General features: G+C 44.4%; 1 protein-coding gene across 3 annotated transcripts in view; it reads left to right on the forward strand.

Moving 5' to 3' along the window:
* Nucleotides 1-13,794, forward strand: part of LOC148014011 (katanin p80 WD40 repeat-containing subunit B1 homolog KTN80.4-like) — a 75,988-nt gene that overhangs the window by 48,956 nt on the left and 13,238 nt on the right. For all 3 annotated transcript variants that reach the window (XR_015688632.1, XR_015688631.1, XM_087666644.1), the window contains exon 16: nucleotides 1,066-1,182. Coding sequence is in view for 1 of the 3 variants with exons in the window: in XM_087666644.1 (XP_087522770.1) it covers nucleotides 1,066-1,182 (117 nt within the window). In the remaining 2 variants the exon portion in view is untranslated. The remainder of the gene's footprint in view (nucleotides 1-1,065; nucleotides 1,183-13,794) is intronic.

Consider the following 13,794-nt stretch of genomic DNA (forward strand, 5'->3'; position numbering starts at 1 on the left):
AGCAGCCTGCAGGCTTCTGAGAGTTGTATGGCTTGGGCTAAGCGCCCTTTCTGTTTCTTTACCTTTCTTTTCATATGTGCATGTGTGCGTGTCTGAATGTGTTGAACTTGGCAGAGGTGAGGAAAGTAGTGCGTAGGAGCTGTGGCAAGTGGACTTGCACCAACCAATTAGGTTGATGGCTCCTTAAATCATATGTGCAGTAGCTGTGAGTTGTGCTCAATCAATGGTGTAGGTTAAGGCAATTCAGAAGGCAATGTGAGAGTTGAAGATTGCAATGAAGGCTTGCGTAAATTGAGGGAGCATGTGTGGGCAAGCACATGCAGCTTCAAATCAAGGATCAGGAAAGCAATGCCACACAGACAGCTCATTACCATTAAGGAAACGAGATGTGACTTCCAAACTTGGTGCATGCAGTGAATAGACATATACAGCAGTTCATTTAGTAGCATGTAAGTTTACTAAACCAGTAACTCCAGCTGTTTAATTTACCTAATTTACTTTGTTTACAAAAACAAAAGCTAAACACATACACGCTATTGCAACATCCTAGCACATGGTTGGAACTTGGAGTTACAGGGTCATGCTATTACACCCCCAAACATCTCTATTCACACTGCATAGCTCAGCAGAGTATTCTAAGGGCTCTCATTTGAGGAAATCTCCTGAGGGCCAAATGCAGTGCCAAGAGTTTAAGTTAAGTGACCTTGTCGTGGCCATGTGGCAACAGTCAGGGTTGTCACTTAGCAAATGCCAGTTCAAATTTCTCTTGTTCAATGTACTTGCATTTCGCCACTTGTCATTGTTCTACACATGACCACATGCTGGGAGGGAAAAACCCAATTACTATTGCAAAGTGGTTTATCCACAATGTTTTTGGCTATGAGGTTAAATATCTCTTCTCGTCTGGTAATGAATTCACAAATAAAAGGAATGAAATATCTATGGGATCTCTTGGACATGATTTTCATCTTTCTTTTAGAGTCAAAACATTTCAGAGCATGTTTGAATGGAAATTTTGAGTGGGACTGGTCAAGAGCTGAATGGGCATCTATTTGGACATTGCAGGTATTTGAGTACTGCTTTGGCAGTGATATCTGTGCTGGTCCGCAATTTTGGTCAGGTCATTCACACAACACGCACAGCATCGCCATCATTTGGTGTTGATCTTCATGCAGAGGAGAGGTAAACTTTTTCTTTCTGATTTTTTACAGTAGGTTGGTCTGAATAGCACAGAGTTGTTTTTCAGAAATATGGTGTGGCTTAAACTCTCATTCATTTGAAGTCTTGAATAGCATCAAGTAAACTACTTATTCCTTTCGCTTCCAAACTGCTTACATGGTTTCAGGCATTGATTGTGAGAAGTTTCTACATAGTTCACTGGAAACTCTCCCTGCATCCCCTTTGCAAGTGTCCCCTTCCCTAATCACATATTTTATGCACATGACTTTTTTCGAGATATTTTAGGCAGTCTTAGGCTCCGTACAAGATGAAGTACAAGACTGCAATAGTAGATCTGAGTCCTCCTGATGCATATGCAAGAAGAGTTTCTGAGTATTAACTGGGGTTTTTTTTTGGGGGGGGGGGTGATCCACCTTCTCTAGTTTATCATGCTTCCTTTACAAGCATCCAAGTGTGAGTATAAGATATCTGCCATCTCATTATTGTGTCTAAACTCATTATTATTTCATGCCTTGATTTAGATGTCTGCCATCTCGTCTTGTGTCTTTTGATACATTTAAAGTCGTCATTGCCAGCCTGATGAATTAAGGATGCATCTTTATGAGCTGCCTCAATGCTTGATAAGACAATTAAAATGTCACAATGCCATTATCAATGTTTAATACAGAAGAACTAAAAGATTGTTTTACATAAACACAACATGCCTAACCTTGTTGGAAATGTTTAGCATCTTAGATAAATGCTAAATCTGAAAGTGTAGAAAGAAAGCAGTTTACTATGGTGGATTAACACACACAAAGAAAGTCATTAGGACTGTTGGGACACTTAGATGTAATCAAGCTGGAATTAAAAAGATGAGGCAAGATGTTTGAAAACAGCCACTGGTGTGCCTTAGGCTTTGTATATGACTGAAACAAGATGCTGCACCTAGAAGTCCTCCACCTCTGCTCCTTTGATGGTACTTGCCATGACTTGCAAATATTGCATCATGCATGTGTAAATGATGGTAGATTATGGTATGTGCTTTCACATGTAGCAGATGAGGGCTCTATTCGTCTTATGCAGACCCAATTGCTGTTCCCTATTAAAGGGTATGCCTATGTACACTTAACACCTACTGTGGATACATGGGTGACTTGGAGAATATGTCGCAAGAAAGACAAAAGATCAGCTTATGCTATGGAGGAGGAGACTTCAATCCATTGAGACAAGAAAGCTATAACTCGTGTTTTGATCTGAATCTCTCTCATGCCACTTTTATGTGTGTATATGTCCGCTTTTTGCTCGGGTCCTATGTTTTGCATCAAGGAGGGAGATTTGTGAGGATATGTCCAATCCAGATCCCAATGAACTTCATAATTAGCCTCAAATTACTTACATAAGTGTTGATGTGGATCACTCTTACACAACTTTTGTACCCAAGAGTGTTGTTTTTGTCCTTACATGTAGTCCTTGTTAAATGCACCCGCTATTTTCCCCGGAGTCATTTTGGTGTGAATACACCCTATCCACGGGCACTTTTTGCCCTCTTGTATGGGAGGGGTTTTTCCTATGTGAACACATTTCAGTGTCTAGGTCTATATAACCTTAGGGTTGTACCTTATACTTTCATTCTTGTGATTCATTTTTAGTGAAGATACTCTTGCATGCTTCTTTGTGTGTCTACTCTCTTTGTCACTCTCTACTTCACTTCTTGTCTATTAAACTGAGCTGCCCATTTGATCCAACAATGGTATCAGAGCCATTGTGCCGCTGGCCTTGCCACCATTGATGCATCAGATCCATCGCCAGCTCTAACACGTGGAGTCCCTCATGCATTGTTGTCCGTAGCCACCATTGCTTCAACCACCTCAGCTGTGGCATTTTCCATCGCGCCTACTCTCTCTATGTAGTGTGCCCGACTAAGGATCCCTCATCGGCACAATTTAGTGGTCCCTCGAGAGACTTTTCCTAAGCAATGCCACCTGGTACTCCTTAGAATAACATGGGGTTTGTCACCTAGGCGCTTTGGAGTCCACTTTGTAATGAAAGGTTTTTGGTAGTAACCCATAAGGATTGACTTGAATTTGGGTTTCTAATTCGATGCTAATGTCACCTAACAACTTACGCTAGTGTCGGTTCTTGAGCTATTGCATTCGCAAGTCAATTCAAATAGAAGAAAATCAAGTTGCACTTGGTTCATAGTGAGTGAGAAATGAGGGGGGTGGTACGTGTTGACCCCTCTACTTGTAGGGTATTGTCTCAATTGTGTTGCCCTATAACGGCATTGATTGGGGTCTAAGACAACACACTAGGCAGTCACACATTCGGCCCGTTCCTAATCACATTGCCTTGAAGGAAAACTCTCGACTCAGTGAGACCTCCCATCCATAGGATGAATCTATTAGGGATCTTGTCCTCCCACTTTTCTCGAGGGTTTGTTTTAGTTATCTCATTATTCTAACACTTTTAGGTTTGACATGTAAAGATAAACTTTCTTAATTAACCATTAAGCACCGATTCATTCGCGTAATTTATGTCACGGACACAAAGACAATATCAACGCAATCTTTTGGAAGCAGATATAAAACAATGTACTTGTCTCGCACCTTCTCCAAGGTGCAATGCCAATTTGGCATTTTGTCCCTTAGTTTAGGGCTCATGTCCAATTCAGGCACACGTTCCACCAATCCGCCCTTATGTAGCATCAGGGCCTTCCAGGAAGTCCATCCTAGGACACACAGGGGTTAGGTTGATCCTTGACAGACCCAGGGATTTATGGCTAGAGCTCCCTCGGCACCCTTGTCGCCTTTGGGCCTAACGTCCTCCCTACGGAGAGAGCTCTCGCATCTGGGGTTGTGGTCCTAACCTCTAGCCTGGTCAAACAGCCCCTTGGTGAAGGACTCCTGCTACTAACCTTGGGGGAGGTTTAGTGCATTAAAAGAAAATCAGGCCATGAGGGCTCAAGAACTTTTGTGTAAATATATATGGACTAGCAATCAACCTATGATCAACAGCTAGGAAAACATATCCTTTCCATAATATTGATGCTAACAATTACTTCGAATATTCCAAAAAAAAAAAAAACAGCTACTTATCTTGGATAGCAAGACTATCTCTTTCACAAAATAACTAGTCTTTTCTTTAAAGACAAGTTTAACAACCTAAAAATGTATCCTTTGTCCGATACTTTGCAAGAAAGATGCAATCTACAAAAACTTATCCTTCCATTAAAATGCAATTTCAAGTGGTACACGCCAATCACATAGTAGAGTAACATGTTTTCAACCCTGTTCTTTACAACACAATGATTCGTACCCATGCATAACTCTCTTTATTTCAATCCTATGAATATTCTTTATTTTAATGAGAGACCTTTACGTCATTCCTATGCAATGGTAAGCTAACTTAGTAGAAGAGAAAAACAACTTCTAGGGGAGCACTTGGGGTTCCTTTGCAAGTCATGGATTATGGTCTCTAGCTTGGTACTATTAGACTCTTAGTGGTACTTCCGCTTGTAAAGGTCTTGGTACTCCTACAAATTGAACTCCTCTTCTCCTCCTCTTCTCTTTCCTTCGTTCTACTCCTCCTCTTCTCCTCTCCTCTTACCTTCTTCTCCTCTCCTCCTCTTCTCTTCCTTCCTTTCTACTCCTTCCCTTCTCTTCTTCTTCTTCTTCTTCTTCTTCTTCTTCTTCTTCTCTCTCCTCTGTGTGTGTGTGTGTGTGTGTGTGTAGTAGGGTGTCCGTCTTATCCCAAAAACACCAAGGTCCATATGGTCTTTATTAAGGCTATTAGCCTTTGCTTCTCTCTCGCGCCCGTCGTCACACAACTCTCGTATTCTCCCCGTGATGCTTTTGAGGCTTGTTCGATGTCCCACACTTGTGTGCCACACTTGTGTGGTTCGATGTGCCCAAGGTAGCATTGAAGGAGCGTTTCTGATCCGATGATGATCTTGAGGGCACTGGTGGTGATTGATTTGAGTTGGTGGCACTTAGTTGACGTACCTAATATTTGATTTCTTTCTTTTCCTTTAAGGCTAAAGGTTTGCTCTTTTTAGCCTTTTTCTACCTTTGGTTAACCCCTTTCACATGCGGGGTTTTGGGGATATCACACTCTATGTTGCACACCTCCTCCCTCATTGCATAGACTGCATGCAACCTCTCTCACTACGCAGCGTTGCATGCAGTCCCTACACGTAGTTCCACACGTAGCCTCTCTCAGACCTGCTCGACATCTACTCAGCCTTGCCCATCATTTTTCACAGATTTGGAAAAAATACTTAGAAGCCCTAATTTTGAATTTGGGGTGTCATTAATTTGTGCAATTTTGGGTTTGTCTCACCCTTTCATCTTGAATTTCAAGGAAATTTTCAATTTTACATGCTTGGTGCCTAGAATTTACATGTTTCCGATTGACCCGCCCAATTTTGCAAATTCTTGATGTTTTCAAATGAAAATTTGGGGGTTTTGCTGGATTCACATTCCATTGCATGGATCTCATAGAATTTGTATAATTTCAGCAATTTCTCCAACATTAACATGCAAAATTTGGGCATTTTTATCCAAATCATCGGATTTGATTCTAATTTCGACAAATTTCAGCTTGCTTCCCTGACTTTTCTGCATGTAGACACCTGAAGAGCGTCTACATTGGCATTTGCATTGATTGTAACCTTTTTCTCACCTCGTTTTATTTTTGAACCATTTTTTTCGCACATAGGTGTTGGGACAACAACTCGCTTGTCAATTTTTAGACATAGATCTAAGTAGTTGCCTCAGCTGCATTTGTGTATTGAGGGTGTGCAAAGATGTCATATTATCAAAATGAGTTGTTTAGGATGCTTTTTGATGATGAAAAATTGGATGGTACCAACTATTTCACTTGATTGTACGTGATGAAGCATGTATTGGTTGTGAAAGGCTTTTGGGAAATTGTCATATGTTCACATGTATGGCCAGTAGGCCCTAATGCTCCTAGGGGTGCCAATGCTTCTACTTCAAGTGGTTCTATAGTCACTTATAGCTTTTTAGGAGTTACTACCATTGCTTCTTCTATTGCTAAGCAAGTATGTTGGATATGCAGGATGCTCAAGCACACTCTTTGATTGCCCAAGAGACTTGTTGTTTTGCATATATGCTCATGGAGGACTGCAAAGAGTGCTTGGGATAAGCTCGCATCTCTTTATTAGATTTGAAATGAGGCACGTGCTACCTATTTGAGGAAGCAAAAATTTGAATAGGATTGCTTATTTGGTACGTGTGAGAGATTGGTGAGCATATTTTCTCACATACACCAAGATTAGAGATCCAAAACAAACTTAGTACGGGGTATTTTGAACGATAATAATCTATTGTCGTTTTAACTTGCTCATACTTAGAGACATGCATGAGATGCCTATGGCATGACATGTAATTTAGAACTTGAGTCCATAGTTATTAGTATCTACTTGTTGTAAATTCATGAATAAAAAAATTCAAGTCATATCTCTGAACTTCAAATCGTAAGGTGAATGTAGACGAGTTAAAGTTGATAGGGGCCACACTGAAAAGTGTGCATAAAGAGAGATAGGGAGTATTATACCATCTTTAGAGTTTTGTACATGGGGTTGGAGGACATTGATTGCTGTATATCATGTACTTGTAGGGGACAACAAGTCACTTCTCGAGGTGTTGCAGTTGGTGGTAACACATAAGTGGTATGTAGAATCTATGTGAGGTGCGGTTTTGAATTGCTTGTGTTTTTGAGGATATCAGGGTTCGAGAACCAAAGTACGATGACATGGCATTCTCCTTAGTGATTGGGATTTTGTTGTAAGCACTTTAGAGTCATCTAGTGATGACCATGAGTCTCATGTGAGTGGTGGGTGTGAGTATTCATTTGACTAGTATGGCCCATCGGCTCTTGAGCTTTGGGTTTTAGTTTTTTTTTTTTTGACATTTGTATCCCCTACTTTTTGTACTTACTACTTCGCACTTCTGACTTGCCATCATTGCAACTAGCTCTTGAATCAAAGACATTTATGGTTTTTAAAACAGACTCTCATATTAAAACAAGTAATATATACTAGACTAACTCTTAATTTCCTTTGTAATGACCATATAAAACATCGGATGTTACCTGATGATTGTTTGTGTATGTTTGGTACCATGTGAAGTCCATGGACTAGATAGATCAGATGGATTGTGCATGACTACCGAGTTGTAGTGTTTTTAATTTGAGGAGTGTAAACTTGTCTCTACTCCAATTGAGTTAGGCTTGTGTTTTTCTCGTCAAAGTTGAGTAGATTTATGTATAGCCTAGGCTCACAATCACAACATTGGCAAGCAATAGTATGTCTTTTGATACCTAAAAGGCACTCAAATTTTGGGTGTGTTTTACCCTTGCAACACTGTTTGGAAAGTGTTTCTTACTTGAGGGATGCTTGTATCCCTTGGCTTAGCAAGAAGCAATCTACAGTGGCCACTTCGAGTTGACATTCGAGTGTTGTTTGGCTCAGACACCTTTTATCGAACTTGTATATTGTAGTTTTGTGAGTTAGATGTATCCACACTCACAGTTAGAGTGCCTTGGGAGTTGCATGAAATCTTGTATTTTATGCACGAACAAAGCATATTGAGGGGCATTATTAGTGATCACAATGTTAGTTTTATTTTTATATATATATATATATATATATATATATATATATATATATATATATATATAGAGAGAGAGAGAGAGAGAGAGAGAGAGAGAGAGAGAGAGAGAGAGAGAGAGAGAGAGAGAGAGAGAGAGAGGGAGGGAGGGAGGGAACTATGGCCCCGTCTGCCTCCCGTAATCAGTCTACAAGGAAAGTCTATACAGACGGTCCCAAGGGCCCACCTGCTAAGCTGGCGTTTGATATAAAAGGTAATGTGATTACACCCTGGGATTGGCGTTATCCTTGCCCCACTCCCAAGGCAGTGGATTTTCCTTCTACCTCTAAAGCAGGTCGCCAGAATTCGATTGCAGTATTGGCTGATTTTTTGGATGAGGGTGTCCTGGATGCTCTCGCGGAAAAGGTGAAATCGAGGCAACAGGCGCCTCGTTCTTGACTTACCTTTTTTTGAAGATAGCCACGTGGAATTTGCGAGGCATTTGCTCTCGCCATAAGCAACATACCATGTGGACTGTCTTGCATGAGAACCAGTGGGATGTATTGTGTGTAGTTGAGCACAAAAGTCACGGTGAAGCAGGAAAAGTTGTGGATTGTCATGGATTCTGTCTGTTTTATGCAGGGACACATGCCACGCACTATTCGGGCGTGCTGATGATTGTCCATGAGAAATACCAGCCTGTTCTTGTTAAAAATGATGTGCAGGGCCGCTTTCTGGTAATCGAAGTCTTATTTGAAGGAGAGATTTTATGGTTGCTGGGCCTCTATGCTCTGAATGATCCCGCATCCCGACGGGATCTTTGGTCGACTTTGCAGGGCTCCATGTCACTTGGCCGAAGGGGGTTTTTGATGGGCGATTTCAATATGTGTGTTGACTCTTCTCAGTCCACTTCAGGGCATTCGATAATGGATATGCCGGAAAGCCGGGTGTGGAATTCCTTTGCTTTGCGCGTACTTAAGCAAGATCTTTGGTCGTGGCTTCACCCTTTTTCAGGGTTTACTTTTCATTCCGCCCAATATGCAACTACTTGGTCGCGGTTGGACCGAATGTATATCATGCAGGGGGATGATTTTCTTCCTGAGATGCTGGAAATGAAGGTCTTGCAGCAATATGCGTTGTCGGACCATTTCCCCCTCCAGCTTGAGATGCGGGCACAACCTATTGCACCTTTTATGCAGTTGCTGGATAGGCTCCCTTTACGTTTCAACTCCTCTTATTTGAAGCATCCAATTTTTCAGGGCTATATGCAGCAATTAATTGAGAGGTTCTTATTGGACTTCGCCTCTGAGGGCTTGGCTTCATTTGCACGACTGCTCTCTAATGTGCAGCGGGTTGCTCGACAGTATGGGATTCATCATGCCTCTCTTTGTCGGCGACGTCGACATGCAGCAGAGGACTTATTGGCTCTGGTCCGTTCCTTGCTCGTGGATTCCCCAGATGATGATTTTCTGCTGTCACTGGAGAGGCGTTTGGCCCATCTTATTCAAGTGTTTCAGTTGAAATCTTATCAGCAGGCCAAGCTGCATAACTTGACTGACACATTGCAAGATAGCGCATGCCAGTCTCATAAGTTCTTTCGCGCCTTGCAATCTTCTCCGGCTCGCGAAAATATGACTAGACTCCAGGATTCGGAAGGTTGTATGGTCACTGATCCGCAGACCATTGTCAATATGTGCAAAAATTATTTTATGGAACTTCTTGGTTCTTCTCCCTCGCCTTCTAGCCAGGTTACGCATGCCCGCTCGGTCTACTATCATCTGGTCCGCCAGCAGGTTCCACTTGATATGCAAACCACTTTGGAGGCGGATATTTGCGAGGAGGAGGTTATGGATGTTTTGTTGCACCTGCCTAAGGATAAAAGTCCTGGTTGGAATGGTCTCACTAATGAATTCTTTGAGAACTCGGCCACGCAGTTGGTGAAACCATTGGCGGTCATGTTTCAGCAGGTTTGGGACACAGGGGTCATGCCTTCCTCATGGAAAGAAGGCCTTATCAAACTTATTCCAAAGGTCCCTTCGCCGTCCATGCTGCAACACTGGAGACCAATTTCTTTGATGGGCTCGATGTATAAAATCTTCTCCAAAGTACTGGCGAATTGGCTTTACAAGCACCTTCCAGCTATTGTGCATCCTCTCCAATATGGTTTCATTAAGGGCCGCAACATTCTGCATAATATCTTAAATGTGCAAATGGCTATTGACTATGCGTGGCACTCCAGTCAGGAAGTGGTATTGATTCAATTGGACTTGGAAAAGGCGTTTGACTATGTGGACTGGTCTTTCATTGCTGATCTCATGTCTGCTATGGGCTTTGGTACTCGGATGTCTCGATTGATCTACACCATTAGTGCTGCGGCTTCTTCAAGAGTCATGCTCAATGGTGGGGTTACAGAGCCATTTGTCCTTGCACGCTCGGTCAGACAGGGTTGCCCTTCGAGTCCTCTCTTCTTTGCCCTGGCGACTCACCCGGTCCTTTCAATGCTATCTTCAATGGCGGCTTCTGCTCAGCTGGCAGGATTGTCTCTTCCTTTGGGGCAGCACTTTATTAGCCAATCTTTGGCTGATGACACCTTTATGATTTTGCGGGCGGACAGGGACAACATTCGAAAGGCATTAGATGTTTGGACGCTCTTTGGTCAGGCCTCTGGTCTTCGCATCAATGCCTTTAAGTCAGCCATTCTCAGTTGCACGGAGCCTGATTTACAGTCATTAGGCTGGCAGGGCCAGGTGGTTTCCCGTGGCTCCATTGTCAGGCATCTTGGATACCCATTGGGGGTGGATGTACGGCTAAAGGACCTACTGGAGTGGATTTCACAAAAACTGGCGGCGAAGTTTATGTATTGGAAGTCGCAAGTGTGGCCATTCCATGTCCGCCTCAAAGTGGCTCAGACAATTATGCTACCAATGCTAAGGTATTTCCTGCCATTGCTGCCGTGGACGCCTACTACTTTGAAGGCTCTCACTCATCCCATTCGTTTCATGCTATGAAAGAAGGATTCACTGCAGGCAGGCATTTCGTGGATTTCATGGTCACATACATGTACCCTGAAACGCATGGGTGGTGGAGCGATTTTGGATGCAGAACTCATATGCTGGCTCTTTGTTGGTCTCTTTTTCGTGCCATGTGTGTGGATCATCACCCGTGGACCATCATAGCCCGTTATTTTCTTGAGGACAGCGGGTACGCCATGGTAACACACGACTTCGGGCCTCCTGGTGGCATGTCCTTAATGCTGACTCTCGATTTTCCAGTCCCTCTTCCTCTTTGTTATTGCACTTGGTCGGCTCTTGGAAAGCGGTGCTCCAAAAGGCCCGTTGGCATCCAGTGGGGGACCGCTTGCAGACTAACTCCTTTCAGCTGGAATTGTTGGCAGTATCGAGATTACTTTCATGGGAAGACAAACATCAGCTCAGACTGAGATTCAACCGCATGGCCCGTTTAGGTGTGACTTCGATTGTGGATGCTACCCTTGCCACTCGCAATGTCCTCGCATCGTTTCGGACTGCTAGGAGACTTTTCAGGATCCCACGCGGATACCGTGGTTTATGGGGAAAGCTTTTGTTGGAGCTTCAGGGTAGGCAACCCTTTCTTGCCTTGGCTGTGGATCGTCCTTGGCAGGACTTGGACCTTGCAGGCCGGTTGAGTCTGGAAAAGGCCTCTACTAATCAGGTGTATCATCTTCTCATTCAAGATCACCAATGGTTGGGTGTGAAAGCTAATACTGTTTGGGGATTGCGGAAATCGCTGTCATGGTGGCAGGCAACGCTGATGGAGGGCTGGTTGAATAAGGCACCTTTCAAATGCAAGGTCTTTCTTTGGCGTGTAATGATTGGTGGTCTTCCTCTTGCCTCGGCCCTTTCCAAGCGTCGAATCTCGAATGGCATTGTTTCTTCTGCACCACTACTGCAGAATCGGCCCGACATCGTTTTCTTTCTTGCCCGCTCGCCAAGAATATCTGGTCACTCTTGTCGCAAATCTGGCGCGCAGTGGTGGGGTCCTCACTAACTCCTTTCGATTGGGTTTTTGTGCGCCCAAAGTACCCCACACCGCCAAAGTTACATATGAAGATCTTATTTCACTTTTTCAGATACTGGGGATGCTGGCACATATGGACCACGCGCAATGCTTTTCTCTTTGATTCGGCCTCTAATGTACCGAGACATATTGCCAAGCTTAAAGGGCTCTTGCATTGGTAGTTAGATCTCATCCGGCACTCCGACTTGCTCCCTAGGGAGGATTTGCATCCCTGGCATATGGCAATTGCCTCTGGGTTGTTGCCATGATTAGTGTAACCTTTTTAGTGCATTAGGACGGGGATTTCCCACACGTTGGCCTAGGGCCCTCGTGCCTCTTGTAATCATGTAATCATGTAATCATGTAATCTTGTACCTTTTTTCCATAATTAATACAATTACCTTTTACGAAAAAAAAAAGAGAGGGAGAGAGAGAGAGAGAGAGAGAGAGAGAGAGAGAGAGAGAGAGAGAGAGAGAGAGAGAGAGAGAGAGAGAGAGAGAGAGAGAGAGAGAGAGAGAGAGAGAGAGAGAGAGTTGAGATGGTCGTCGAGGAGCGATGGCGACTCTGCTCGTGACGGGACATTTCTTGCTGCCGCGATCTTCCTTGCACCTTCTGCTCGTCTAGGGCAGCGCCTCGACCCAGGTTCGAATGTGCACACACAGAGAGAGAGAGAGAGAGAGAGAGAGAGAGAGAGAGAGAGAGAGAGAGAGAGAGCCAGTCTCCTGCTCGTCGCCTGCTCCTGACGCCCCTCGCCTGCCCGTCTGCAGTCCCGCTTGCCCATCGCCTGCTCCGTCGTCTGCTCCTGACGCCCCTCGCCTGTCACGTTGCTTGCCCCAGAGCTTGCGCTGCCGCCTGCACTGTCGCCTGTCTCTGAAGCTCTGCGCCTGCATTTCGCCTGTGCTTCGTCCTTTCGCCCTGCGCGTTAGGGTTTCGGCTGCCGCCTGGCCCCTGCCCTGCGCCTCCGACTGTCCCCCTCTGCCATCGACTGTCCGCCCTGTGCTCCACCCTCCTGCCCCTGCACTGTTAGGGTTGTGTCTTGCCGTGTGCCCTCTTGGGACAGGTCGCGACTGTGGAGGACAAGGTTGCGTTTCCTGCTATCCACCGTGCGTCAGTCCTCCTTCGAGATCCGATCGTGATACACGATGGCTGGTTTGGATCTAGATTTCATAGACCAAACGGTGGCAGCACTTGGCCCGGATTCTGATACTGAGGAACCTGAGGATATGGTTCCGTGCACCGAAGAGATGCCCCCTGGTCCTGACATCCAGCCTGCGGGTAAACGTACCAAGCATACTTCGGAAGAGATAGGTGTTCATCAGGATCATTCCTATGCTTAGGTTGCTTCAGATTCTGTGGACTCTCAGGATGTTGACTGAGAGCATTTGGTGGAATTTGCCAATACTCTGCTTGGCGATTATGTTCAACATAATCAGGAAGTCTTTTCTGACTCTGCACTTGACGATGTTCTGGAAGCCACCGTGGACCCAAAAACTGTCCTACGCTCCTTTTCGGTATTTTATGATTGCGCTGTGATACTCTTCTTCACTAGTCGAATCCCGCTGCTTTCACGTATTTGCCAGTGGCTGCACAGTCTGCTACAAGGGGAATGTGTTGAAGAGATTTTTGTTGGGTCCCGAGGTTTTTTTGAGGTCCTATTGAAATCTGAGACACACCGTGCTGCTCTCCTGTCTAAACTGCCTTTGTTTTTTGATCGCCGGTTGGTTCATGTTGTTCCATGGCGCCCAATGGCAGATTTTCAGCATCTGCTGCAACGTGAATGCCCTGTGTGGGTAGAAGTGGAAAATTGTCCGGCTGTTTATTGGCCACTATTGAAGGATGCTTTGGCCGCTGTGGGCACTGTTCTGGTCCCTCCCAGTCTTAGGGCTGTGAATCGCAACCGCTTGTGTATGTTATGGGACACTGCAAGGAAAGGCCTGCTTGGTTACGTCTCAATTGCTCTGGCATGCATCCGTTACACTTTCGATT

Source organism: Lygodium microphyllum, chromosome 25, assembly GCF_053477565.2.
Source record: "Lygodium microphyllum isolate KBCC chromosome 25, Lygodium_microphyllum_v1.1.10, whole genome shotgun sequence".
Lineage (NCBI taxonomy): Eukaryota > Viridiplantae > Streptophyta > Polypodiopsida > Schizaeales > Lygodiaceae > Lygodium > Lygodium microphyllum.